This window comes from Myotis brandtii, unplaced genomic scaffold, assembly GCF_000412655.1.
Source record: "Myotis brandtii unplaced genomic scaffold, ASM41265v1 scaffold3280, whole genome shotgun sequence".
NCBI classification, from domain to species: Eukaryota; Metazoa; Chordata; class Mammalia; order Chiroptera; family Vespertilionidae; genus Myotis; species Myotis brandtii.
Window position 1 is genome coordinate 122,551 of NW_005362627.1, and position 25,701 is coordinate 148,251.

The 25,701-nt window shown below is 39.4% G+C and overlaps 1 protein-coding gene across 8 annotated transcripts in view; it reads left to right on the forward strand.

The window, feature by feature from the left end:
- HECW1 (HECT, C2 and WW domain containing E3 ubiquitin protein ligase 1) overlaps positions 1-25,701 on the forward strand; it is a 116,225-nt gene that overhangs the window by 82,780 nt on the left and 7,744 nt on the right. For all 8 annotated transcript variants that reach the window (XM_014543558.1, XM_014543556.1, XM_014543560.1 and 5 more), the window contains 5 exons: positions 12,999-13,093; positions 16,142-16,217; positions 19,398-19,567; positions 22,748-22,890; positions 23,665-23,765. In XM_014543558.1, the coding sequence (XP_014399044.1) occupies positions 12,999-13,093; positions 16,142-16,217; positions 19,398-19,567; positions 22,748-22,890; positions 23,665-23,765 (585 nt within the window). The remainder of the gene's footprint in view (positions 1-12,998; positions 13,094-16,141; positions 16,218-19,397; positions 19,568-22,747; positions 22,891-23,664; positions 23,766-25,701) is intronic.

A 25,701-nucleotide genomic window follows, 5' to 3' on the forward strand; every position in this document is an offset into this window, starting at 1 on the left:
ATACACCTTAAAAATCATTAGAAAAATATAATATAAAATAAGCTCTGTACAGTATATAAACTATTGTCATAATTGAGTGAATATATACAAATTTGTTACGTAGCAATGTCCTATAATAAACAAATGGCTTGCCAATTCATATTCAAGATAACTAAAAGTTCAGCACAGCACTTTAAAAAAATGACATTTTAAAAATGTTCTGTGGCAACCTTGAGAAGATCCCACTCCACTATATATATATATATATATATATATCTGTTGGACTAGCAATATCTCAGTGTTTTAGAAAAATGGGTGAGAGTGAAATTGAAAAGGTGGATATTTATATTTGCAAATACATCAAATGAATGATCAATATACTAAAAATGTATTATTCTGTACAAATATAATCTTGTCAATAAATGTACCAACAAAAAGCATAATTGAACTTCCAAATAATTAAAATACTAACTCAGGACACACATATAAATCAAACAATTTAATATGCTAGAATGAATCACAGCTTTAGGTTTCTGAATGCATTAAAAGTGTATATATGGTCACATTCCAGTAGGGGAGACAAGCATGTATTTCTTATTGTGTTCTCTGTCAATGAAGAGGAGCACTCAACCCAGTTTGGGGCCGCAGAATTGATCACCATTCACAGGTAAGAGGAGCTATAGGCAGACTTGGCCAGTGAGAAACAAGGACTGGTATTGGGGGAAAGGTCGTAGAGAGGTCATTCTAGGCAAAGAACAGCACCTGCAAAGGCAGGAGGGCAGGAGGGGAGGGGTAGACTGAAGCAGGTGCAAAGAGTTGAGGATGGACTCTGAGGAGGGTAAGGGGGAAGAGAGATCATCTAGTGTGAAGGATTAAGGATGGCGACAAATTCCTTGACATTCTTCTCATTAAGAGGTGGAGTCCATGTCCCCTCCGTGGGCCTGGGTAGGCTCTGTGACCCTGTGCTGATTTCATGCTGAAGTGATGCTCTTCCAGCTTCTAGGTCGAGGCCTTACCAGACTGGTAGCATCTACTTCAGACCTCTTTGGACACACACTCTTAGAGCCCCGAGATAGCTGTGCTGTGAGAAGCCCAAAATGGCCACATGAGAGACTGCGTGGAGAGAGCATGCAGGCAGCCCAGCTGCCCACAACCTTTCCCACCGAGGGGACAGCAAAGGTCCAGCCCAGATGCTATCCATCACAACAGCATGGGAGACTCCAAGGGAGAGCTGCCAAGTTGAGCCCAGTCACTTCAAATAATTTTGAGAGATAATAATACAGTTCTAGTGTAAGCTGTTCAGTTTTTGGTCTGATTGTTATGCAGCAATAGTTACATAACATCAGGGAAACCATAGGAGCAGGCATATGGCAGTCAGGGAGGAGAAACTATAAAAGGGGACATCATCCGCGTGACCTGCTGAGTGCCAACACAGGTATCATGGAAGACACAGTCTAGAATGTATCCGCAGAGAGTTGTCACATGGGATTATGGTGATGTTTGTAAAAATAAAAGTCAACAAGCTGATGAGAAAGACTGCAAGGTGAGCAATTCACTCCAGCTTGCTCGGAATGATCCTGGTTTTGGCTCTGATCCTGGTCTTAGTAAATCTGCATTGACAGAGAAGAGGCAAAATGTACAAAGCACTCCTCCAGGCAGCGTGTCTGTGAGAGTGGCTATGAGGTGGCAGCTTGAGAGATTGAATCAAGATGGGCTTGAACATGTGGACAGACTGCATGAAAGGAGCCATCAAATTAGACTTCTCATTTATTTAGCACTTACTTGTGTTCAACTTCTTGGCGACACTCTTACATCCTTTTTATTTTATGCTGACAAGAGCAGCATGAGATGGATGACATCACCATCTTATTTGAGGAAAAAACTTAGTCTCTGAGACACGTGATAGCTTATGTAGTAGGTAATGGAGCTGGATTTCTTTTCCCAGGCTTTGCTTATGCTCATCAACCTGAGGGAAGAGCCTATGGGGATGTTGAAGCGGTGGGACGCAGAAGGACATTTGATGATTTGAGGCCCATAAGGATGCAGAGAACAGTTAATGACACCAGCCTTTCCAAGAAGCCCTCTATAGGCTGGATGACTGGGACGTGTGAGTGGAGCAGGATAGGGATGGAGAGATGGAAGGAAGAAATATGTACTGACCACTCTGCAGGACCCCTTTTCTTAACAAGAGGGAAACAATACTTTCAGCAATTACATTTCAGTTTTTAATCCATTTTAGTTTATTTTGTGTATGGTATGAGAGAGTGGTTCAGTTTCATTTTCTTTGCATGTATCTGTTCAATTTTCCCAACACCACTTGTTAGAGATTGTTATTACTCCAGTGTATCTTCTTACCTCCTTTGTCATAGATTAGTTTACCATATAAGCAAGGATTTATTTCTGGGCTTTCTATTCTGTTCCATTGATCTGTGTGTCTGGATTTTGTTGTTGTTGTTGCTGCTGTTGCTCTTTTTCCCCTGGTACCATACTGTTTTGATTACTATAGCTTTGTAGTATAGTTTGAGATCAGGGAGCATGATACCTCCAACTTTGTTCTTATTTTTCAAGATTGCTTTGGCTATTTGGGGTTTTTGTGGTTTCATACAAATTTTATATTATTTGTTCTAGTTCTGAGAAGTATGACATTGGTATTTTGATAGAAATTGCACTGAATCTGTACATTGCTTTAAGTAGTATGGTCATTTGAATAATATTAATACTTCCGATCTGTGAGCACAGTATATCCTACCATTTAACTATGTCCTTTTCAATTTATTTCTTCAGTGTCTTATAGGTTCCAGGTAGAGGTCTTTTATTCCTTTGGTTAAGTTTACGCCTAGTTTTTTATGCATTTATGAATGGGATTTTTTTCATTTCTCCTGATTTTTCATTATTAGTGCGTGACAAGTTTCTGTGTGTTAATTTTGTATTCTGCTACTTTACTGAATTTGTGAATTAATTTTATTAATTTTTGCTGGATCCTTTTATCTGTGAATAGTGACAGTTTCACTTCTTCCTTTCCTATTTAGATGCCTGTATTTCTTTTTCTTATCTGATTGCTGTGACTAAGACTTCCAGTGCTATATTGAATAACAGTGGTGAGAGTAGGCATCCTTGTCTTGTTCCTGATCTTCGAGGAAAAACTTTCAGCTTTTTATCATTGACTATGATGTTAATTTGTCATATATAGCCTTTATCAAGTTGTGATAAGATCCTTCTATACCCACTTTGTTGATAGTCTTTTTATCATAAATGGATGTTGAGTTTTGTCAAGTCCTTTTTCTGTTGAATAACAGTGGTGAAAGTAGGCATCCTTGTCTTGTTCCTGATCTTTGAGGAAAAACTTTCAGCTTTTTATCATTGACTATGATGTTAATTTGTCATATATAGCCTTTATCAAGTTGTGATAAGATCCTTCTATACCCACTTTGTTGATAGTCTTTTTATCATAAATGGATGTTGAGTTTTGTCAAGTCCTTTTTCTACATCTATTGATTTTTTTTATACTTGGTTTTGTTTGATGTGATGGATCATATTAATTGTTTTACAGATGTTGAACCCATAAAACTCCTAGAAGAAAACATAAGAAGTAAACCATCTGATATCAGTCTGAGTAATATTTCTTTGGACAGATGAGGGCAGAGAGAGGCCAAATTTGGCAGGAGAATATGTGGGTCAGGTGAGAGAAACTGACCTAACTAAGATGATGCTGTGTCTAGACTTACAGCCAAGTGGGTGAGGCCATGTCTGAAGGGCATGGCAAGCTAATTACCACAATATCCAATTATACAACAGACACGGCAGATGGGCATGAAGGTGGCTGGGGTCATCCCAGGAGGGCAGTCTGTGCTTGTCTCTGGGGATCTGAGCATGGGTTACAAGATCTGACCCCTGGGTTGTCATTTGGGGTAAGTCTTCATCCTGAGTAGAGAGATGATCATAGTAATAGCATCAGCTAAGCATATCTGCACTCTCCTGATTTTCCAGGCACCACGTGGAGTACTTCACATGTATTGCTCATTTAATCTTCATAAAAACCATAGGCGTAAGACATTATTTTCCCTTTTGTTGATAAGAAGCCTGAGGGGCAGAAAGATAATATAGCTGATACAATATTTACAGGGAGTAACAAATGGTGGAACCAGGATTTGAGCCTAGGCAATCTGACCTTTTGGCCACTATGATGTCCTAATAAGACCAAAGTAGGCCAGAAAGTCTCCCCCCACTAGAAGTCCAAGTGCAAGGTAGAACTTCAGTATAGACTTCTGGCCCATTGGAGGGTGGGGTATCAGGTAATATCCTGGATAAAACTTTGAAGTTGGAATCAGTGATGGGGGATCACCTCCCACAGTGATTGTCAGAGAAAATATTTGGACATCAAATATTTTCTCAGACCTCACGGGGCTAATAAATCCTTGACCAGAGGAAGGAAAGTTGAGATGATTCCCATATAGCCTTCCTCCCATCCAGATTATTCTTTGTGGGGAGCTCAGGCTGCACCATAAAAACTGTAGAGAAAGTCAAATTAGAAGACAGAGGTTATCCAAGATTTCAAACACTACATCCAGAATCTCCTCAATTTTATGTATTTGTTATGTGTGCATGAATCCCATTTGTGTACACAATTCTAAAAGTATTACTTATCTCCTACAGAAAATTTGGGGGAAAATCAAAGTAAAAATGATACATAATTTCAGCACTGTATAACATTTTAAAATATTATTTATTGCTAGCATTTTTCCTTAGATGGGCTTTATAAGTATTTATTGAATTAATGAATGAATTAATTAAGCTAATGTTCATACCTCCAATGCAAGAAGCATGAGTCTTACGCTCAAGGGCAACAGCCTCAGATGGCAACTGAGCCATCTGGAGGAAGACAGAGCAATATGGGTGGAGGGAGGGAGCCAGGTGGTCCCTGGTCAGACACAAAGCAAGAGGGTGCCATAGAGAGAGAATGGAGTTGACTGACCAATCTAACTTTTTGGAATAAGGAGGTGGCAAAGAGGTACCATCTTTTAAAGCAGAGGACTCTGCTGTCTGACAAACATGGCCCAATCCACACTAGGACTCTGACCAACCAGTTTAGTAATTCCTCTTCCTTTGCTGCTAGGAAGTAGACACTAGAAGAGCAGTGGGAAAGTGGGGTATTTCTTTCTCTACTTGCTCTTTTCTCTTTTGACCCACGGAGCCTTCAGCCAGATCTGTGGTCACGCACAGCTGCAATTTCCGTGGTAAGGACAAAGACCCACAGAAGTCAGGGAAGTCTGCCTGCACGCCATGTGTGCCTGCCCAGGTACTTGTCACTCCTCCTGTGCACCCATCTGGGACAGACTAAATGTTTAGTCTTTTTCCCTGAAGGTTTCAGGATTCAAATGTCTGAAGGGAAACCAACCATGTGTGCCTGCCCAGGTACTTGTCACTCCTCTTGTGCACCCATCTGGGACAGGTCAGATGTACCCCCAGAAGTTTCTGACAGAGCAACAAGTCTCCAGTCATCTCAGTCATACACACCAACTTTGGACACCAAAGAAGAGTACAGAGTCCAAATAATATAAAAATGTACAAAACTCCTCAAAAAATCTCATTTGAGATATCAGTATCTCTGTATCCCAGTTTTTCGATAGTCTAGAGTTGTATGGTACCCACCAACACCCATGAAATCTAGAAAACGCATTGTCCAGCAGCTTCTAATCTAAACCCTGTTTCCCTCTTTCCAAGCAAAGCCATAGTTTGCAAAACCTGGTCTGTATGTAGACCCACATTGCCAACCAGTTGTGTTACTTAAAGGAGAAGGCAAACAAAAACAGAAAAGAAAAAGGAGAAAATTGTCTTTTTTCAGCTTCACCAGAATGAGCACCCATCTCTCCCAGGTTGCTCAAAGGCCTATGAGCTTAGAACACAAGCCAGAAAACTCACTTTTTAAGGGAGGAACTATGTCATTATGCCTCCCATATTCTTGGGGGAAAATACAGTTATAAATACTAAACCCTCTACCACAGAATCACATACAAAACATTCCTATTTTTTTATAGAAATGCCAGAAATTTGAACCTATACATTCAAAGCCTTTTCATTGGGACTTCTGTTCTTATATTTAAAACCTCTTCATCTCTTTCTCTCTCCAGTAATAGTTATCCCTGAAAAAAAGTGGCTTATTTTACAGCATGAGTTTTCTATAACAGAACATGAGTTTCTAGTGAAAATTAAACCTTTAAGGCCTGGCTGACTTTTTTGTGAAGGAAAAGATGACTATTGTAACAATATAAAGAACATGAAATATTTGTCAGAGAGGGAAGAGTACGTTATGTCAATCCTTAAAAAAAAAAAAAGCGGTGGGAGTAAAAAGTAAGGGAACATGGAAAAACAAAGTAATTTACAATTAGACCTCTCCACTAGTCTAATTACAGGCAGTTCCCAAATTGGAGAAAAATACATTTTAGGCAAACAATTTTTTAAAAGAAAAGAGAAAAGAACATTCACACATCAGAACCAGTTGAATGGAAGCTCTTAGTGCTTGACACAGAGTGATCCACTGACCTTACAGGCGCACAAAGCGCACAAGAGTTGGACTCTTCAAAGATCCATCCCCTTCCTGGACTGGACGCTGGGCAACCATTCCCCCCACCCCACCCCCAGCCTCTAGCTCAGCTCCATGCTGGACCTCTGGTGCAGTTTCCGCCGCGCAGCCCTGCAGCGCCTTCTGTAGGCGGGTCCTGCCACGGAGCGCAGAATAAGAAGTCATTAGAAGCTGCTGCCACCCACAGAGGATGGGAAGAAGGCTGGGAATCAGGAAAGGTGTCCTGAGACCCTTTTTACTAAATGTAGGAGGAGAATGCGAAGCTTATAGGAGGCTCCAAGCTGGCAGTGGGCACGGAGCTAACTGGACGCATGGTAGGAAGAATTTCCTAAAGCGGTGAACCTGCCACCTAAAGGAAGTGTAGAGGAAGGGAATAGCTAGCATTGGGATGTTTGCGTTGGATTAGGGCTGTTTACTCACCAAATATGCTCCTCTTGCTTGAAATAACGCACGTGACCACCTCCCACTTAAGCCAAAGACAGAATTTGGTGTGCAGGAGGGTCTTCTGTTACTTCTACTGTTCGGCACACTTTCCTCCAGGGTAATCCTTGATCATCTGGAATAGATTCATCTCTGAGTCTACCAGGAAAAAGATGTGTTTGAGAGCCCCAAAGTGAAGTTTCCAGTTCCGCCAAGTGGCATGCTCAACATGTTGTGGAAAGGGAGACCCTGCCTGTGGACCAAAAGCATGCACTATCACTGTGTGTTAGTAGTTCCCAGGTTTTCCAGTGTCTGCAGACTCTTTTCCTAAACAGCTACAGCAACTTCTGTGTAAGTGGTGCTCCCGGGCTGGTAACACATCAGCCCTGTTAAATAAGGTCACAGGAATGTCTGGTGACCATATATCAGGAATGATACCCTGCCCAAACTATCATCCCTAAGATCTGTGTATGATCAAGGTCATAACCACTTATCCACACTTCTGAATAGCCATGAGTTTGAGCTCTGCCCTGGTTTACCTTGATAGCACATTGCATCTCAAGCTCCAATATCATGAAACCTCTTCCTAGGGACCTCTCTCCAAGGCTTTCATAGAAAGCTGAGGATTTTCACCAGGGCCCTCCCCTTCCCCTCTCCCTGCCAGGTCTCCTCAGTATCAAGAGATAGAGCCCTGACCAGTTTGGCTCAGTGGATAGAGTGTCGGCCTGTGGACTGAAGGGTCCCAGGTTCGATTCCGGTCAAGGGCATGTACCTTGGTTGTGGGCACATCTCCAATAGGGGGTGTGCAGGAGGCAGCTGATCGATGTTGCTCTCTCATCGATGTTTCTAACTCTCTATCCCTCTCCCTTCCTCTCTGTAAAAAAAATCAATAAAATGTATTTTTTTAAAAAGAGAGAAATAGAAAATGTAGGCTCTGCCTTTCAGATGTTTTCATGCTTAAATGTTTAGTCTTTTTCTCTGAAGGTTTCAGGATTCAAATGTCTGAAGGGAAACCAGTCCTGCACTCTGGCCCCATATGGCCACCAGAAGCCCTGTTGGTCTCTCTGCCACAAAGTGAAAGGGGCTGTAGGTTATCAGCTCATCCTACCGGTCTCCTCTGTCTAGAATTTGTAGTCCCTGTTGCTTCCAAGGCTCTGTAATGCCTTAAACATTTTGTTTTAAAATCATCTTATCTAGTGAGAAGCAGAAGCATTCATCTGCTACAATTACTCTATCCTAGCAGGAAGAGGAAAACTGTAATTGCCTTTTAGCAAATACTCCACGTGCAATGATCCTAGAAATCAGAAACACTCTCGAGGGTGAGAATCACCAGCACTGAAATAGGAAACAAAATACATTTAGGAAGTTGTTTTTGAGTTTGGAATTGACCTTCGAGTCTAGCACCTGAAATAAGTATTTCCTATAATTTAAAATTCTAGGGTCATTTCACATAATGCTTCATTTTAATGAGTCTCCCACTTTTGCTGGATTCTGTATTTGAAAGCATTAGTATAGGATTTATACTGCTCTAAATAGGAAATAATTCAAATAATATATGTTTTTCGTGTAAAAAGAGATATCAGTCATCACGACTACTTCAAAAAGGCTGCAATTAACCTTTTTATTCAAGTCATAATTTAGCTATTAGAAAAACATGACTTTATCACAAGGCAGTTTTTCTAGGTGAGGCAACTGTGAAATGCTTAAGGATGTGAACATCTTCCCTATGTATTTAAAATGTATGACTTTATTTTTTCAGTTATTTTAAAATTACAAGGATAATATACTCAGTCCATAATATAGCAGTCTAAATCACTTCTGGAAGTTCCAATCCAGGTAAGATGCTATCTTTACCAAATTACAAAATTTTAAGAAATCACTATAATATTGTGTAATATGGTAAAGTTATTGTTTCTGTTAGAGTCATGTATTACTTTAGTGAGACTTTTACTACAAAAATATCATTTAGTATCAAGTAAAAAAAACATGTTTTTCAGGACTGTTTCTAGTAAGGCAAAGTGTTTTGTTTTTGTGTGCAACTTGATATGGCTTTTAAACTTATATGATTTTGTTTTGAATGAGTTATTGGATGCAAGCTGCTGAAATTAAAAGAATCAGGACAAGGCTGTATAAAAGGTGACATCTTCATTTTGGTGTTGGTCCAAAGCCAGGGCCTTATACATGAGGGGCTTTAAAACTCTTACTTAATTAAATTCAACAGGTAATATCAGTTTTAAATTTAAATAACTTGTACAGTGGTAAGTCTGTACATATACAGCACAATCTTCAATGTTAGATGCCTTGCCAATGAACACAGCATTTCTCTAAGCTGTTTATTTCTAACAATTCATTTTAATTCATATTTTAAAAAAACAAATACACATGAATAGATTGCCATGTAGGATAGACTGGGAAGACCTAAGGTTTTGTACCATTAATGTTGATTGTTGCTTTGAAAGTATTGCAATTGCTGTTTCCTTTTAGTAAAGCTAAATAATCTTCAGACTCAAAATTTAAATTATATCATATTATTACATTTCTTCTTAATCTTTTTAAAGATATTTTACTTTTTATTACACCTTCTACTAGTAGATAATTATTGAGACTGACTCACAGTGATTATGGCTTCTTGAGTGAAAATTGCTTTTCCTTAAGTTAATATTGTTTTTGAGGATGTGGTTTATGTTTGTCTCACATCTGTTTTATAAATGAAATATTAGTAGATTTCAGTTCATTGATCTTGCTAAATAATGTTACTGAATAGATAATTTGGTTCTTTCTTCACAAGGAGCAAAGAAAATCTCAAATAAACAATCTAACCTTACACTTAAAATAACTAGAAAAATAAAACAAACAAAGCTTAGAGTAAGTAAAAGGACAAAAATAATAAAGATTAGAGTGAAAATAAATGACATAGAGACTAACAAAACAATACAAAAGATTAATGAAGCCAAGAGCTTATTCTTTGAAAAGATAAACAAGATTGACAAGCCTTTAACCAAACTCATAAAAAGGATAGGGCCCAAATAAATAAAATCAGAAATGAAAGAGGTGAAGGTACAACCGACACCCAGAAATACAAAGGATTGTATGAAAAGATTACAAACTACTATATGCCAAAAAAATTGGACAACCTGGATAAAATGAATAAATTTCTAGAAACATACAATCTTCCAAAACGGAATCAGGAAAAATCAGAAAATTTGAATAGACCAATTAGAACAAGTGGGACTACATCAGATTAAAACGTTTTTGCACAGCAAAGGAAACCATCAACAAAATGAAAAGACAACCCACCAAATGGGAGAACATATTCACCAAAGATACATTTGATAAGGAATTTATATTCAAAATTTATAAAGAACTTATACAACTCAACCAAAAAAATATCCAATTAAAAAGGGGCAAAGGACCTACCTAGACACTTCTTGGAAGATTACCAATAGACATTATTTGGAAAGCTCAACATCACTAATCATCGGGGAAAGGCAAATTGAAACCACAATGAAATATCACCTCACACCTGTCAGCATGGCTGTCATCAATAAGTCAACAAATAAGTGTTTGTGAGGATGTGGAGAAAAGGGAACCCTTTTTCACTGTTAATGGGAATGCAGATTATTGCAGTCACTGTGGAAAACAGTATGAATATTTCTCAAAATATTAAAAAGTTAACTGCCTTTTGACCCAGCGATTCTATTTTCTAGTAATATATTGGAAGAAACCAGAAACTCTGATTCAAAAACTATATGCACCCATATATTAATTGCTGTGCTATCTACAATAGCCAAGATTTAGAAACAGCCCAAGTGTCTATTAGTAGATGAGTGAATTTTTTTTAAAAAAAAGTTTTGGTACATTTACACAAGAGAATACTGCTCTGCCATAAAAAAGAAGAAAATTTTACCTTTTGCAACCACATAGGATATTATGCTAAGTGAAATAAGCCAGTGAGAGAAAGGTAAATACCACATGACTTCACTTATATGGAATCTAATGAACAACACAAACAAACAAACAAAATAGAAACAGACTGTCAGTGGGAGAAGTTTGGGGGGGACTGAGTGAAATAGCTGAAGAGATTAAGCAAAAATAGAAACTCGTAGAAATACATAAGAGCATGCTGATTACCAGAGGGAAAGAGAGATGGGGCAGATAGAAGAAGGTAAAGGGGGGATAAATGGTGATGGAAGGACACCAACTTCAGGTCATGAACACACAATACAATATACAGAAGGTGCATTATAAGATTGTATATTTGAAACCTATATAATTTTATTAATCAATGTGACCACAATAAATTCAACAAAAATTTAGGTAAGGGATTAAGACTTGCCCTGGCAAAATTTTCAAATTTAAAGAGAAAATCCCACAACAGTTAATTGGGGAAAGCAGGTCACCTTCAAATGAACTAAACTCAGCTTGGCCACAGATATTTTCCTCTACAGAAAAAAATATCAGAAAGTAATGGAGTCATAACATAATCATGTAGTCATCTTCATCATCATCTTCATCACTAACATTTACTGAGCACTTAACTGAACTCTAAGCACTTTATTTTATCATCCAAAATCTTAAGAGGTGCGTATTATTGTTGGTCCATTTACACATAAAGGACAGGGTGTACAGGGAGGTTGACTTGCTCATTGTCTCACAGATTTTCAATAATGGAGCTGAACTTCAAACCCGGGCAGCATGATTCCCCAAGGCCATATCATTGCTACTTATATTCTAGAACTTTGAAAGAGAAAAAAATTGTGATGCAGAGAGCTTATCATTGATGTGTGCCACCGTTTAGAAAATATGCCTCCCATCTATGTGTTTATATAACTGCTCAAAATCTTCCTTCAAATTTCTAAGCTTTTAATCACAGTGAATTATGTTACAGGCAATTACATAAGAAACAGACTGGTGGTAGGCATCAAACTACCTAAAACCTTAGAACTAAGGGTTTCAAAGAAATAACCTCTTGGAATAACCTCTAATAGAGGAATCTAAATAACAGATTTTACTTGGGTAAAAAATGCTAAGGCCAAAGCAATTTTATATGGCACATTTTAGAAAGAAGTCAGATCTGTCTGTGAGTTGACTATCATTGTCCACTGGGACCTGCCTGGCTTATGGGAGTGTCCACCAAAGTCATTGGCGTACATTCTCCACCAACAGGAATCTACAATTTGAGGTGCATTGAAGAAGGAAAATTTATTCAATGCAAACAGTTCAATCGTGACACAGCACAGCTGTGAATACAGCATGGCTGTGGAACAGCTCAGTTATGATATAGCATGGCTGTGAAAACAGCACTGCCATTCCGAAGCCCTGAGGCCAGGCTTCTCTCCAACAGGACAGCAGTGCTCTGCTCCTCATTGATTTTCTGTGCTCCACTTTCTGCCGGTCCGCTCTGCCCTGCCCTGGTCTGCTCCACTGTGCTCCAGGGAGACATCTTTGGAGTTTCAGCCGAGGAAACACAGTCTTTGGTGGGAAGGGAAAGTGGCCTCTCAGAGCAAGAAGGGAGCTGACATTTAACAGAAGTCCTCCTCCCTGGTCCCTGATTGTTTCCTCTTTATGCAAATAAGGACTCTGAATTCTCACAGTTCCATTGCTCCAAAAGGCACTGCTCTGATTGGTCAGTGAATAAGCTGATGGGGATATAGCTGTGCAGCTCTGACTGGCTGGGAAAAGCCCCAGTCCTATTGGTTGAAATAGTATTCCAGGAACTGCTCTATAGGGGCTGGTTCTGGTGGCAGGAACACAGTGCAGCAAGGCTGTTCAGTACAGGAGGCAGGCGGTTCAGTTCAGGCTTCTCCCTGAACTGTAGTTTGTGTGAGAGGCCCTGTGCAGAAATTGCTGCTAGCCTCTGTACTCTAAATGTGAGGCCAGTAAGCCCGCGGGAGCCCTTCTTAGTAGGTATCTGCTTTCTCAGGGTCCTATGGAGGAACTAGGTTGCAGTTCCTGATGGTGTCCTCTCTGGCCCTGGCTGTTTCTTACTTCTCAAACCCATTTTATTTTTGTCTTTCAGGTGAAACTAAGATTTGCTTCAAATACTACCATGGAGTGAGTGGAGCCCTGAGAGCTACGACCCCAAGTGTCACGGTCAAAAATTCAGCAGCTCCTGTAAGTCTAATTCCTTCCTCTTTGGTCAGATCTAACTCTGTGCTTCTTCACTTTTCCATTTGCTGGTGTGTGTGTGTGTGTGTGTGTGTGTGTGTGACAGAGACACTGATAGATTATTAATAGGTAGATAGACAGACATGCATCTCAAAATAATAAAGAGGAATGAGATCTGAAGGCAACCATATAAAAATGCATACCACTTTTTGTACAAGAAATGTCAAGCTTCAGTAGAGAGCCAGATGTTTCTAATAATCTCATGCTTAATAACAGTGAATAATAAAACTTCCTTTGGAACACATTTTAAAATTTCTTGGTTTCAAATATTTACATTTTCATATGTTTTAATTTCTTCTTAGGCTTATAATTAAATGACACATACCCATAAAGCATTGCATAAAATCATTTTCACAGTCAATAAATGGTAGAGCATTTGTCTGGGAATGCAGCATATTTCTTAACCTCAAACATGCCTTTAGAACACATCTTAAACAAGAAGTCAGGATGCAATACCTTCCAGACCAGACAAACATCTTTACTTCCTGGAAAATGTTTATCACAGTTACAGCTGCCTCCACTTGCATACCATCAATCTGGTGCTGAGATGACTTTGTAAATAATGTTAGCAAAAAGCCATGAGTTTGTAGAATTTTATGAAGCTTTAAAAGTGTCTCACCTCTGAGTTTAATAGCTTCTGAGATATACATTATCTTTTGGCACCAGACCTGTTTTGATGCAATAGATGAAGAACCTTTTTGTAAATACCTTGAATAGATGGGAGAAGAATATTTAAATAGGAAGAACCAAAATATGTACACTTTAAGTAGGAAGGAACAAATGTACTATCCATTGTTATCATTGCATGTTTATGCTCATTTTAGCCTAGCATTAAATGTGCAGTTTAGCCCAGCCAGCATGGCTCAGTGGTTGAGCATTGACCAATGAATCAGGAGGTCATGGTTCGATTCATGGTCAGGGCACAAACTGGGGTTGCAAGTTCAATCCCCAGTGTGGGGCATGCAAAAAGCAGCCGATCAATGATTCTCTCTCATCATTGATGCTTTCTATCTCTCTCTCCTTCCCTCTCTGAAATCAATAAAAAAATATATATTTTAAGTGTGCAGTTTAATTTTACACTTTTAAAAAATACAGATTGGAATGCACACACTTTAGACTTGTAATGCTACAAGGCTCTATTAAAAGTATAATATTTGTTGTGTCCTCGGGGAAGTTAAATTCTGAGAAGGAGCAAGCTAGATGTTTATATTTTTAAACTAGAGTTAGAAACTATCCATTGCAATTGTTCCACTGAGGCAAATACAGCACTGTGGTCAGCCTGCCAAAGGCCCAGGTATAGGTTTGAAAGAGAAGAAAAGTCCACAACATTAAAGAAGTTTGAGCCCTGATTGTGCTTGAGCATATTGGACACTTTGAGAGTTAGAAGAGTGGTCCATCCTGAGGGTGCAGTCCTGACCTGTTTGTTGATGCCTGTTGCTCTGTGTCAGCCAGGTGGAGTGAAGAACAGACTAGGAAGGAGAGAGCTTTCCAGTGCGAAGAGGGCTAATGCCTAAACCAACCAGCCTTTCAACTCATTGATCCCGGCCCTGTCTTCCTCTGATTCCTTATCAAATAAAACTCGTAGAGTCACAGACCTATAAAAGAATTAGTTTCCTCTGCTGAGCAGCCCAGCATCCCTGAGATGCATCTTGCATGAGGCCTAAGAGTAGAGACATACTGAGCAGGTTTTCATACAAGCTGCAGCCAAGTGCATAGGCTCATCAGAGGCACCTGCTCAACAGGAGGTGTTCTAGTAATCTCTTTGTACTCTTTTTGGGTTGAAGTAGTGAGCTCTAGTGATGCCATCATTACTCCCCATCTTGGATAAGGCAGCTTGATGATAACATCCAATCACAACTCTTACAGCATCAGGGGTAATTAGAGGCAGGATAGAGAGAGAGAACAAGCCCACACAACCTATAAACCAGGGGTAGGGAACCTTTTTTCTGCCAAGGGCCATTTGGATATTTATAACATCATTCGTAAGCCATACAAAATTGTCAACTTAAAAATTAGCTTCTTATATTTGGTCAAACATTTAATTAATTCACCTTTAATGCCTTGGCAGGGTCAGGCCAAATGATTTCGTGGACCTTATACAAGGCACAGACTGGATGTTCCCCACCCCTGCTATAAACAAAGAGAATTTTGAGCCACAAGTTATCCTGTTTTCCATTTTTCTTTCTTAAGTGCAGATTATCTCCTAATACTCAGATTTTTAAAATTATTTTTTGCAAATATACAATGTATGCAAACATAACTCTGCCTTTGAATAAGTACTCAGAATCATTTCTGAGTAAAATGTACCTAAAAGAGAATGAAAGCCAAGACTCTAGCTGTTTTTATTAATCCATTAACAGGTATATATTGAGCAGTGATGGAAAAGAAAGCATTTTCACAACTTGGTTTGCAAATTGCTTTAGGCTATCCATGTAAAAAATTGTGTTCTGAAATTTCTCAGGAAGGAAATTAAATAAAGGAGACTTTAGAGTTGCTTCTTAATGCCATGCACCGGTTTCTCCCTAATAAACAGAGTTTCCTGGAAATTTCTAAGTAATAAGACAGATCAGAAGAAATGGAGATAGAACAGTTTAACACTATACTTTGCTAAATCAGAACACATTATAATTACAACAGTGAACATTTGTTGACTATCATTCTAGTCCCTTAGGTCTGCTTTAATAAACACTTTTTTTTGCAAATTTGAATGTAAAAAGGCATTATTTACATAAGTAGTTACAAAGGGACTCTAATATTACAATAATGTGGTTTGAATTTCCATTTCTCTGAAAAGTACACCTCATCCCCACTAGCATTTCCCACTCTATTCCTGGGAAAAGACATTAGGTTGCTAGAAGCTTGTTTTAATCAATAATAGCCTAATAAAGTCACAGTGCTGCTGCCTTCATGGAGGGTAGAGAAATAACTTAATAAGACATGTTCGTTTTGGAATATATCTATGACAATGCTTGTCTCCTGTTTTTCTTCTTACAGATTTTTAAAAGCGTTGGCTCTTATGAAACTGTCCAGGAGCAGGGAAGTCGGAGGCTGATCAGCTTTTCTCTCTCAGGTATGTTTTGCTCGCTGAGGGCCTTGTGGAAAGAACAAAAATGTCAACCATCAGGAGATCCGCTTTAATTTGACTCTTTCCTAAAAGTTACTCAACCTTTCTCTGTGCCTCAGTTTCTCCATCTGTAAAACAAAAATTAAAAATATCAGCTTCATTTCCCCTGGCCTCATGAGGATATGGAGGATTCAATAAATAATAGATGCATAAGCACTCTGAGATGATGAGAGGAGAAACTGCTAATTCTACTTTTCCTCCGTTGCCAAGTAGCAGTAATTGAGAGTTTTTCTAAAGTGGAAGTAAGGGAAATCCTGGGGAGAGAAGCAGCTGGCAGACCCTTTGTCTAAATAAAATCTTAATTAAGCCCAATTGAGCTGCTCAAAAATGTACATTCGTGGAAAAACCAGTGTAAGCCATGTAAAGTCTTTAATTTAGTTTATTAGTATTTAGTTAAGAGTAATTTAGTTAATTTTTTCATTTTTATAATGTACCATAGCACTGTAATATGTTAACAATGGGTAAAGGACATTGTACTATTTTTGCAACTTTCTGTAAATCTAAAATAATCTCAACGTGAAAAGTATAAAGAAAAACTGAGTTGCTCTGGCTAAAATTCTCTAGAAAGTTCAGAGCCCCACACACTCAATTTCACCTTAAGTGGTCTTGGGGATATGCAATGGCATGAAGCTCTAGGATTCTGGTGAGTACAGTTTGAGAAACTATTGCCTTAGCTTGTTGTCAAACCAACAACTGTTACAGGCCATAAATGTCAGAGATCTGAGATCACACTCATGCACTGTCCTTGAGAGATGGACAGTCAACTGGGGCTATTCATGTTTAAGTGAGCACCAGTAAAGGACATGTGTGTCTAATGATTTACTGATAGGCGGTTATAGAAAAGTTACAGGATGCAAGGATAATATACAAAAAGTCACTCACTTTTCTATACACCAGCAATAAACAAGTGGAATTTGAAATTAAAAACACAATACCGTTTCATTCGCCCTGGGCATGGGGCTTAATGGAATGGTGGGGCCACGAGGGATGCGTGCTGCACTGAAGGCCCGTGGCCTGTCAGTGTGCCCCTCCTCAGCCCTCCACTCCAGTCAAGGCTTCTTACCTGGACACCCAGCTACCTCCATCTCAGAGAGGCAGTTGGTTGGCGGGACATTATTAAGAGAGATAGAGGAAAACACCAATAAATTAAACATATTTTGTGTTCATGAATTAGAAGAATCAACATAGTTAAAATGACCATATTATCCAAAGCAATATACAGTTTTAATGCAATCTCCATCAAAATCCCACTATGGAAAACATTATGTAAGTTCCTCAAAAAATTAAAAATAGAGTTACCATATGACTCAGCAAGCCCTCTTCTGGGTATGTACCTGAAAATTTTGAAACATTTATTCACAAAAATATATGCACCCCCATGTTTATTGCAGCATTATTCACAGTGGCAAAGACATAGAAACCATATTGTCCCTCAATAGATAATTAGATAAAGATGTGGAACATATAGACAATGGAATACTAAAAGAAAAGCTGAAATGCTACCAATTATGACAAAATGGATGGATCTTGAGAACCTCATGCTAAGTAAAATGTCAGACACAAAAAGTTAAGTATCATATGCTTTCACTCATATGTGTGATATAAAACTTAAAGCAACAAATGAACAAACAAGGCAGATGGGTTAGTGAAGGTTAGAAGGGGTCAAATATATGGTGACCAAAGGTGATTTGACTTTGGAGGTGGCTACACAATGCAATATACAGATAATGTATTATAGAATTACATACTTGAAATCTGTAAAATATTTATTATCCAATGTCACCCCAATAAATTTAATTTCAAAAAAGACAAGAAACAGAAATGTTTATAAAGGGTACTTGGGGAGAAGGAAAATAATAAAGGCCATAAGCTCAGAGATCACAAAAAAACCTATTTATACTTGAGAAATTAACCTATGCCAATATTGATAGTTTTATTGAAAGGTAATATAATATACTGATTAAATGCACATTCTTGGTAATCAAAGAGACAGGTTCCAATTTGATTTCTGATACTGACCAGCTCTGACAACTTCATCAAGTCACTTAACTTATAAGCCTCCATTTTTCTCTTCCTCAAATTAGTAATATCATATCTACCTCATAGAGTTTATGGTTAGAATTAAATCAGATAATGTATTTGAAGGTCATAGTATAGTTCTCAGAATTTAGTAACTAGCTAATAAATAGGACCTGGTAGAGGTGATGGTAGTCATATTATTTTATGATGAATAAATCTACGTCTGTCACACTGTCGGTCAATGACCCCAACAACACCCCAGATTTGGTGACCCACTAGAACAGCATATAATCATACTCATGGCTACTCAGCAGTGCCTGGGTGATGTCTGGAGGGAATCAGTGGTGAGCTTCTGTGAGTCTTCTCCCAGTGGAGTCACACAGAATATACTTATTTCTCCCAGCAACAAATCATGGCGCATATGACATTCTTTGCCAGGTAAGCTCATTACAGACTCATTGCCAAGGAACAGTTCAGTTTTCAAAGCCTTGCCTTTCCTGACAGCGTAGTTATTCAAAATTCTACTCACTGGTATGCACTTGACTCCATAGAGGCCATGTTTTCTTTTTTCATTCTTCCACTGTCCATCTTCTTTGCTCTTTTAACCACCCTTCTATTTCTCTTTATTTCTTCCAATTCTCTCTTATTATTGAAGACGATATTGAAGAACATATTTATTATTTGACTACAATGCTTGCTTTTTTAATGTCTCCACTTTGCAAAATTTTTACCTAGATTTCCTCCTTCAGGGTCGACCCAAGTTTTCTGAAGTGACCCTCAGGTGCTCACCCAACCCCATTATCTTAGCCTGCCTGAAAAACACTTAAGTCCAGTCCAGTAAGGGCCAATGGTCCTCTTAAAAAGCATAATGACTATAATGCCAGTTATGTTTATTTATTATAAGGATTTCTCACCAAAATAATATAATACATGTCATTAAGTGTTTCACATAGTGGCTTCTTTAGACATATCAGTCCACATTTGTAATGAGGTAGAAATAGTCTAAAGAGTGAAATAATTTTCAAAGTTTTAGATAGACCTTTCTTCTTATGAAAGGCCTGATATGTTCTTCAACCTCACTGAAACACAGTATCATTTATTTTATAGATTTCCAGGCCATGGGGTTGAAGAAAGGGATGTTTTTCAACCCAGATCCTTACTTGAAGATTTCCATCCAGCCTGGGAAGCACAGCATCTTCCCTGCCCTCCCTCACCATGGGCAGGAGAGGAGATCTAAAATCATAGGCAACACTGTGAACCCCATCTGGCAGACTGAGGTGAGTGCCGTGGGCCCTGAAAAGAAGCCTGTGTGTTATTACCTGCTTTCTTGGAGCCCTAAACTCTGCTGCTAAGTTCGTGGCTCTCTTGGTCTTAGAAGGGAGTCATGTTCTCTATGGGTTCCTGATAGAGTCCCTCAAGGCAGTACCCACCCTCAGTAACCATATAGTAGTCACTTAATTTGGAAAGCAGCTATGCTCACCACTATACCACCAGCCATATAGTAGTCACTTAATTTGGTTCTAAACCTGTGCCTGAAAGCAGGACAGCCTTTTCCTCTGCCTTTCTGTGGGAGAAGGAAGAGAAGCATTTTGATCTGAGAATTCTCACACTCTTTTCATACATGTGGTCCTTAAGCAAGTGTGCCAAATTTTAAATGAGTCCCTCTGGATTCTAAAACTTGGGACAGGTAAATCAATAGGCCTAGAATAAGGCCTACAATACAAATTGCTTGATTTAAATAGACAGGAAGCATAATTGTTCATCCCATCTTCCTGGTTTACGCAGTGGTAGGCAACTTGCTGGCACATTGAATAGTTTGTTTCGTCTAATGAAGGCCCTTCACTCCTAAATGTGCCTCTTCCACCATTCAGGAGCTAGAAGGTTTCTCAACAAAGCCACGTGTCAGGCTCAGCCTCACAGTGACTAAGTCCTATCCTTGCGAGCTAGCAGAAAGTTGCCTAGTTCGTTAGCTTTAGCATGAGGGTATAACCTGCAAACTGTGTGGGTTGGGGAGCAGGGAAGTTTAGGGCATGAGTGTGGCACAGTCCAACGCAGTAAAAGTGCAGCTTTGCCGTCACACCAACCTTGGTTCAAATCTCAGATTGGCCAAATGAGTTATACTAGTTGTATAACTGAGAAATCAGTTATCCTCAATCTGAGCCTCAGATTATCTTCATTGGGCCCTTACTGCTGGAAATGTACTACTCCAACTGGAGACATTTGCTTTGGACAAGATTCCTTCCTTAATGCTTCAAAGTAGACCATCTCCGATGTAGAGCCCTCAAGCATCCTTAATTAAATATTTGGGGGCAAATGCTTTTTCATTGTCTCTTAAATTATACCCTACTTCCTAGGCTTAACTAACCCTGACCCACATGAGCAGCACTAGAGCTTTTCAGTGTACATAAGGGAAGTGGAATTATACTTTAAACTTCCTACTGCTCTGGTTGAGATTTTTTTAAAGAAAGACTGCAATGTGTGCCTATCCTGGTTACTGCCAGCAGAGCTTACAGCTACGTGTGCTTTGGGTAGGCCACTTCATCTGGGAGTCATCATGTCAGGGTGGGGCTAGTGTAGCTCCCCTGGCTAATCCCATGTGGATTGGGTGCTTTGACCCAGGACAAATGGCATCCGGGGCAGTGTGGGAGAGGGACTTGATACAGGGACATTAGTGGTTGTCCTTTTAGACTTTCCCCATTCTCTGTATGATTCTGGCATCCTATGACCTGCCATCCCTTCACTGGAGCCAAGGGTGAGTGCCTGTAAACAAGATTTTGTGTGATTTCCCTTTAAGAGGATGCCTGGGTTTCCAGCAGCCTTCCATCTGATCCTGTCCTTTTAGACTTTCCCCGAAACCACACAACTCATTCTCTGTATGATTCTGGCATCCTATGACCCGCCATCCCTCCACTGGAGCCAAGGGTGAGTGCCTGCAAGCAAGATTTTGTGTGATTTCCCTTTAAGAGGATGCCTGGGTTTCCAGCAGCCTTCCATCTGATCAGGGCAGAGAGAATCCCCGATGATTTTCACAGCCAGATGCTATGTGGGCTCCTATTCCCAGCACTGGTGCTCTAAGCTGGGAACCTGGCATAGGGTTGAGACCCCTCCCTCCTCAGGGGAAACCTCTGCAACGGAGATATGGCTCCAGATTCTCAACTTCTGCACACGAGTGTGCGCCAGACCATTTTTTGTCTCAGCCCCTCCTAACAGTCTCTATGTGGCTTCTTCTGTGTATCCTCACTTATAGGACTTCTGTCCAGCTAGTCTTCAGATGGTTGTTCAGGTGCATTATTGATAATTAATTTGTAAGTTTGATGTGGACAACCATCTGAAGACTAACTGTTGTTGCCTTTATTTAAAAAGTTATATAATATGCTGTTTTAAAAAATTGCTCAGTGAAAAAGATCTGCTTTCTCCCTTCTCCTACCAGCCCACTTCCTAGAGTTCAGTTTGGAGTGTACCGCTCCAGGCATTTTATCCGCAAAGTATAATGGAATCTCACTCTTCATATTCTTCAATGCCTTGCTTTTTCTCTTAGTTTGTCAAGTATCTTTTCATGTCAGTGCATATTTGCCTGTTTCTTTTTAATGACAGCAGAGAGTTTTCTGTTTCAAAGATTTATCATACTTCACATATCTGGTTCCCTATCGATAGATATGTTTAGTCTTTCCAGTCTTTTGCTATTGCTAATACTGCTCCATTGAACCCCCCATGAAAATATCTGTTTTGCATGCTTGTGCAAGTTAATGCAGAAGGAAAATGCCTAGAAGTAGAATTCTGCTTTGAATGGAATTTGCAGTTTAAATGCCAGTAAATATTGCCAATTCTCTTCCCAAAGATCGAATCAATTTACATTCCCATCAATACAGTGTGGGAGTTCTTGTCTTTTCCCACTCTCAAGAGCATGAGGTATGATCATTCTTTTAAAAAATATCTGCCATTTTAATCATGAAAAAAAGATACTGAATTATTTATTAAAAGTGCATTTCCTTTATTATAGGTGATTTTGTGTGTTTTTCTTACTTTAAGAATTTTAATACCTTTAGTCAAGTGTGGTGGTACCTAATAGTATTCTTTCTTCTTAAGGTGACTTGATTTTATTATTTGAATCTCAGAGAATAACCTTATTTTTAAGCACTGAAGAAGCACCTCATCATTGCCATTACTCTTTTACTGAGTAAACAGGGCTTGGAGCATTCTAAGACCTTGATACATATACAGGGTGTCCCCGCAAAATGTATACACGCACTTTGAACAATTATAAAGACAATGTTTAACAAAATACATTTCATTTTTAAAACTGAGCTATCAACTGTGTATACATTTTGGGGGGCACTCCGTATATATACTGCCATTGGGATGTTTTACCATGACTTTATTATCCAAGCAGATGGACTGGGAATTGGCCAGCCTTCACAACTCTCAGTTAACTGAGACGACATATTATTTCATTGCAGCAATTCAGCTTTGTGTCATTGCCCACTGACGTGCTGGAAATTGAGGTGAAGGACAAGTTTGCCAAGAGCCGGCCCATCATCAAGCGCTTCTTGGGAAAGCTTTCAATGCCGGTTCAGAGGCTCCTGGAAAGACACGCCATAGGGTAAACATGCGATTGAAATCCTTATCAGATATTCTCGAGTAGCAGTCAGCAAACTGCAGCCCATGGCCAAATCTGGCCCAACACCTGTTTCTGTGCAGCCATGAGCTTTTTACATTTTTAATGGTTGGGAAAAAGCAAAGGAAGAGTAATAGTTTGTGATACATTAAAATGATGTGAAATTCATTTCTGTTTCTATCAATGGAAGTTTTATTTGAACACAGCTATGCTTATTAGTTTACTTATTGCCTAGGGCTGCTATCATGTTACAATGGCAGAGTTGAGTGGTTGGGACTGAGACCTCATTACCTACAAAGCCGAAAATATTTACTAACAGGCACTTTACAGAAAATTTGCCAACTTGTGTTCTAAAGAGAGAAAAAAAGATATGAATTTCCTTTGCTTGGTTTTTCTGTGCATGTTGATATTTTCCAAGTACACCCTTAATAACGGACAGGGCCAGCAGCAGGTGCAGGTCTTGCAGTAAATATACAATGTGTAAGAGAGGATACAATCGTGGATACTGAAGACCCTGTGGAGTGCTTCAGAAAGGGAACTGCTACTTTAGAATATTTGATAAGAATTTTCTTGAGGTTTTTCATTGTTGTTGATCAGATGTACATTCCCATGTTTACCTTAAGACCATCTTATAAGTACTGGAGGAGATTATCACCTCCAAATAGCAGGGCCACCCTGGCATGCCTGTCTCATCTGCTGGTATGGTCTTTGGATGAAGAGGTATTGGTCAGATCTGTGATGATGCTTATTTCCTTCCAGGGATAGGGTGGTCAGCTACACACTCGGCCGCAGGCTCCCAACAGATCATGTGAGTGGACAGCTGCAATTCCGATTTGAGATCACTTCCTCCATCCACCCAGGTATTTTCAGCATGAACTTCATGTCTTGTCCTTGTCATGTGGTTAGACAGTGGAGTAGAGATTAACAATAATACCAACGTAGGTATGGAGCCATGTCTAATTTATCATTTTACGTCCAGCACCCACATAGGAGGTGCACAATCGATGTTTAAACATTGCATACATGAGTGACTTAATGAAGGAAGTTGAGCATGAATTAATGTGATACATGTCTTGTTGAAGAACTGCGATTGTACAATGGTTTTTTAATAAAAAGTAAAAACTATAAGTTAAACAGAAAATTTCAGAATCATCCAGTGTTCAGCTTTTCAAGGCAAAGCACATTTCCAAATAAGAATGATAAAAGGCCTCATAATTCCACTTTTTCTCTTCGCCTACAACTAAGTGCAGATCACTCTGAGAATTGTCTGGTCCTTCTAGCTTGCATTATGAGTTGCTGTTAAAGCTAATGAAACTTTTGAGAACTCAAGAGTCTGGAGTTTATCACTGCCCACTCATTGAACTCCAGTGTCTATGCCCATATATAATACAGAATGTAAGAAAACATCCGACTGGGGTTTTTTCCTTTCAAATTGAGCCTTTTCTCTATTCTAAGAATAAAATGGACTCTTTTGTGTAGCAGTAAAGACAAACTTATGGCTCACCAGAGAGGTGATTTTCCTTCAACGTGTGAATTGCACTAGTGTGTTTGAAATGGGAAGTTCACATCTTGCAGGAATCAAATAAAGCAAGCAAGTGGGAGAAGGTAGAGGGACACCAGATTGCTACTCCTTGAATAGTTACTTCGTGTGGAGACCTGGTTTATTCTTCCACTGCAATAATCTCCAAATGTTGGAAGCCTTCCAGTCCTAATCACTGAATAAGTGGTTGCTGCCATCATCTAGCCCTTTTCTACTCTAGTTGCCAAGAACCCAACTTACCCATTCGGCCACCCTGGGGGACACAGCCATAGGAAATACTCTGAGCAAGTATAATTAGCCTTGCCTGGGATCAGCAAGGAACTGTAAACACCCCTCCCCCACCTCTCAGGTCTTTCACATAACAAACATTGTTGAGAACTGTTTGTTAGCTTTCGGTTATTTTAACCAAAAAATGAATTCCCTTAAAACAGAACTCAGGAATATGACTGTAGATCTGTAAATTTTCATTAATACAAAAGAACTCATTTTTTTTTCAAGTGTTTAAAGCACAATCCTGGCATTTGCCAATAGTCCTGGCTTCATTAATAATAGTGTCCCCCTTCACTCTCAATAGTGTCTCTTCTTGAACAATAAATTATATGATCACAATAAAGAAAATGGGATCAAGCATGTAGGAGGGAGAGTAGCTAGCCTTTATTTATTTATTTATTTATTTATTTATTTATTTATTTTACTTGTCCGCCTATGTTCCACCCTTTTGGCAACCACCAGCTTGTTCTGCATATCTATGGGTTTGGTTTTGTTTCTTAATTTGTTTTGTACTGTTAGATTCCATATAAATGAAATCATACAGTATTTGTCTTCCTCCATCTTGACTTATTTCACTTAGTTCATAATATCCTACAGGCCCATCCATATTGTCATAATTGACAAGATTTAATTCTTTTTATTGCTGAGTAATACTCCATTGTGTATATATAACACATCTTTATCCACTCATCTATCAATGGTGACCTGGATTTTTTCCCATACCTTGGCTATTATAAATAACTAGAGGCCCGGTGCACGAGATTCGTGCACTGGATGGGTTGGGGGAGGGGGGGTTGGTCCCTCAGCCCAGCCTGCGCCCTCTCGCAGTCCGGAACCCCTTGGGGGATGTCCACCTGCCGGCTTACTATGACTAAGCCGGCAGTCAGACATCCCTCTTGCAGTCCGAGGCTCTCACAGTCCGGGACCCCTCGCTCCTTACTGCCCCCCCGCAGCAGCGGCGGGAGAGGCTCCTGCCACTGCCGCTG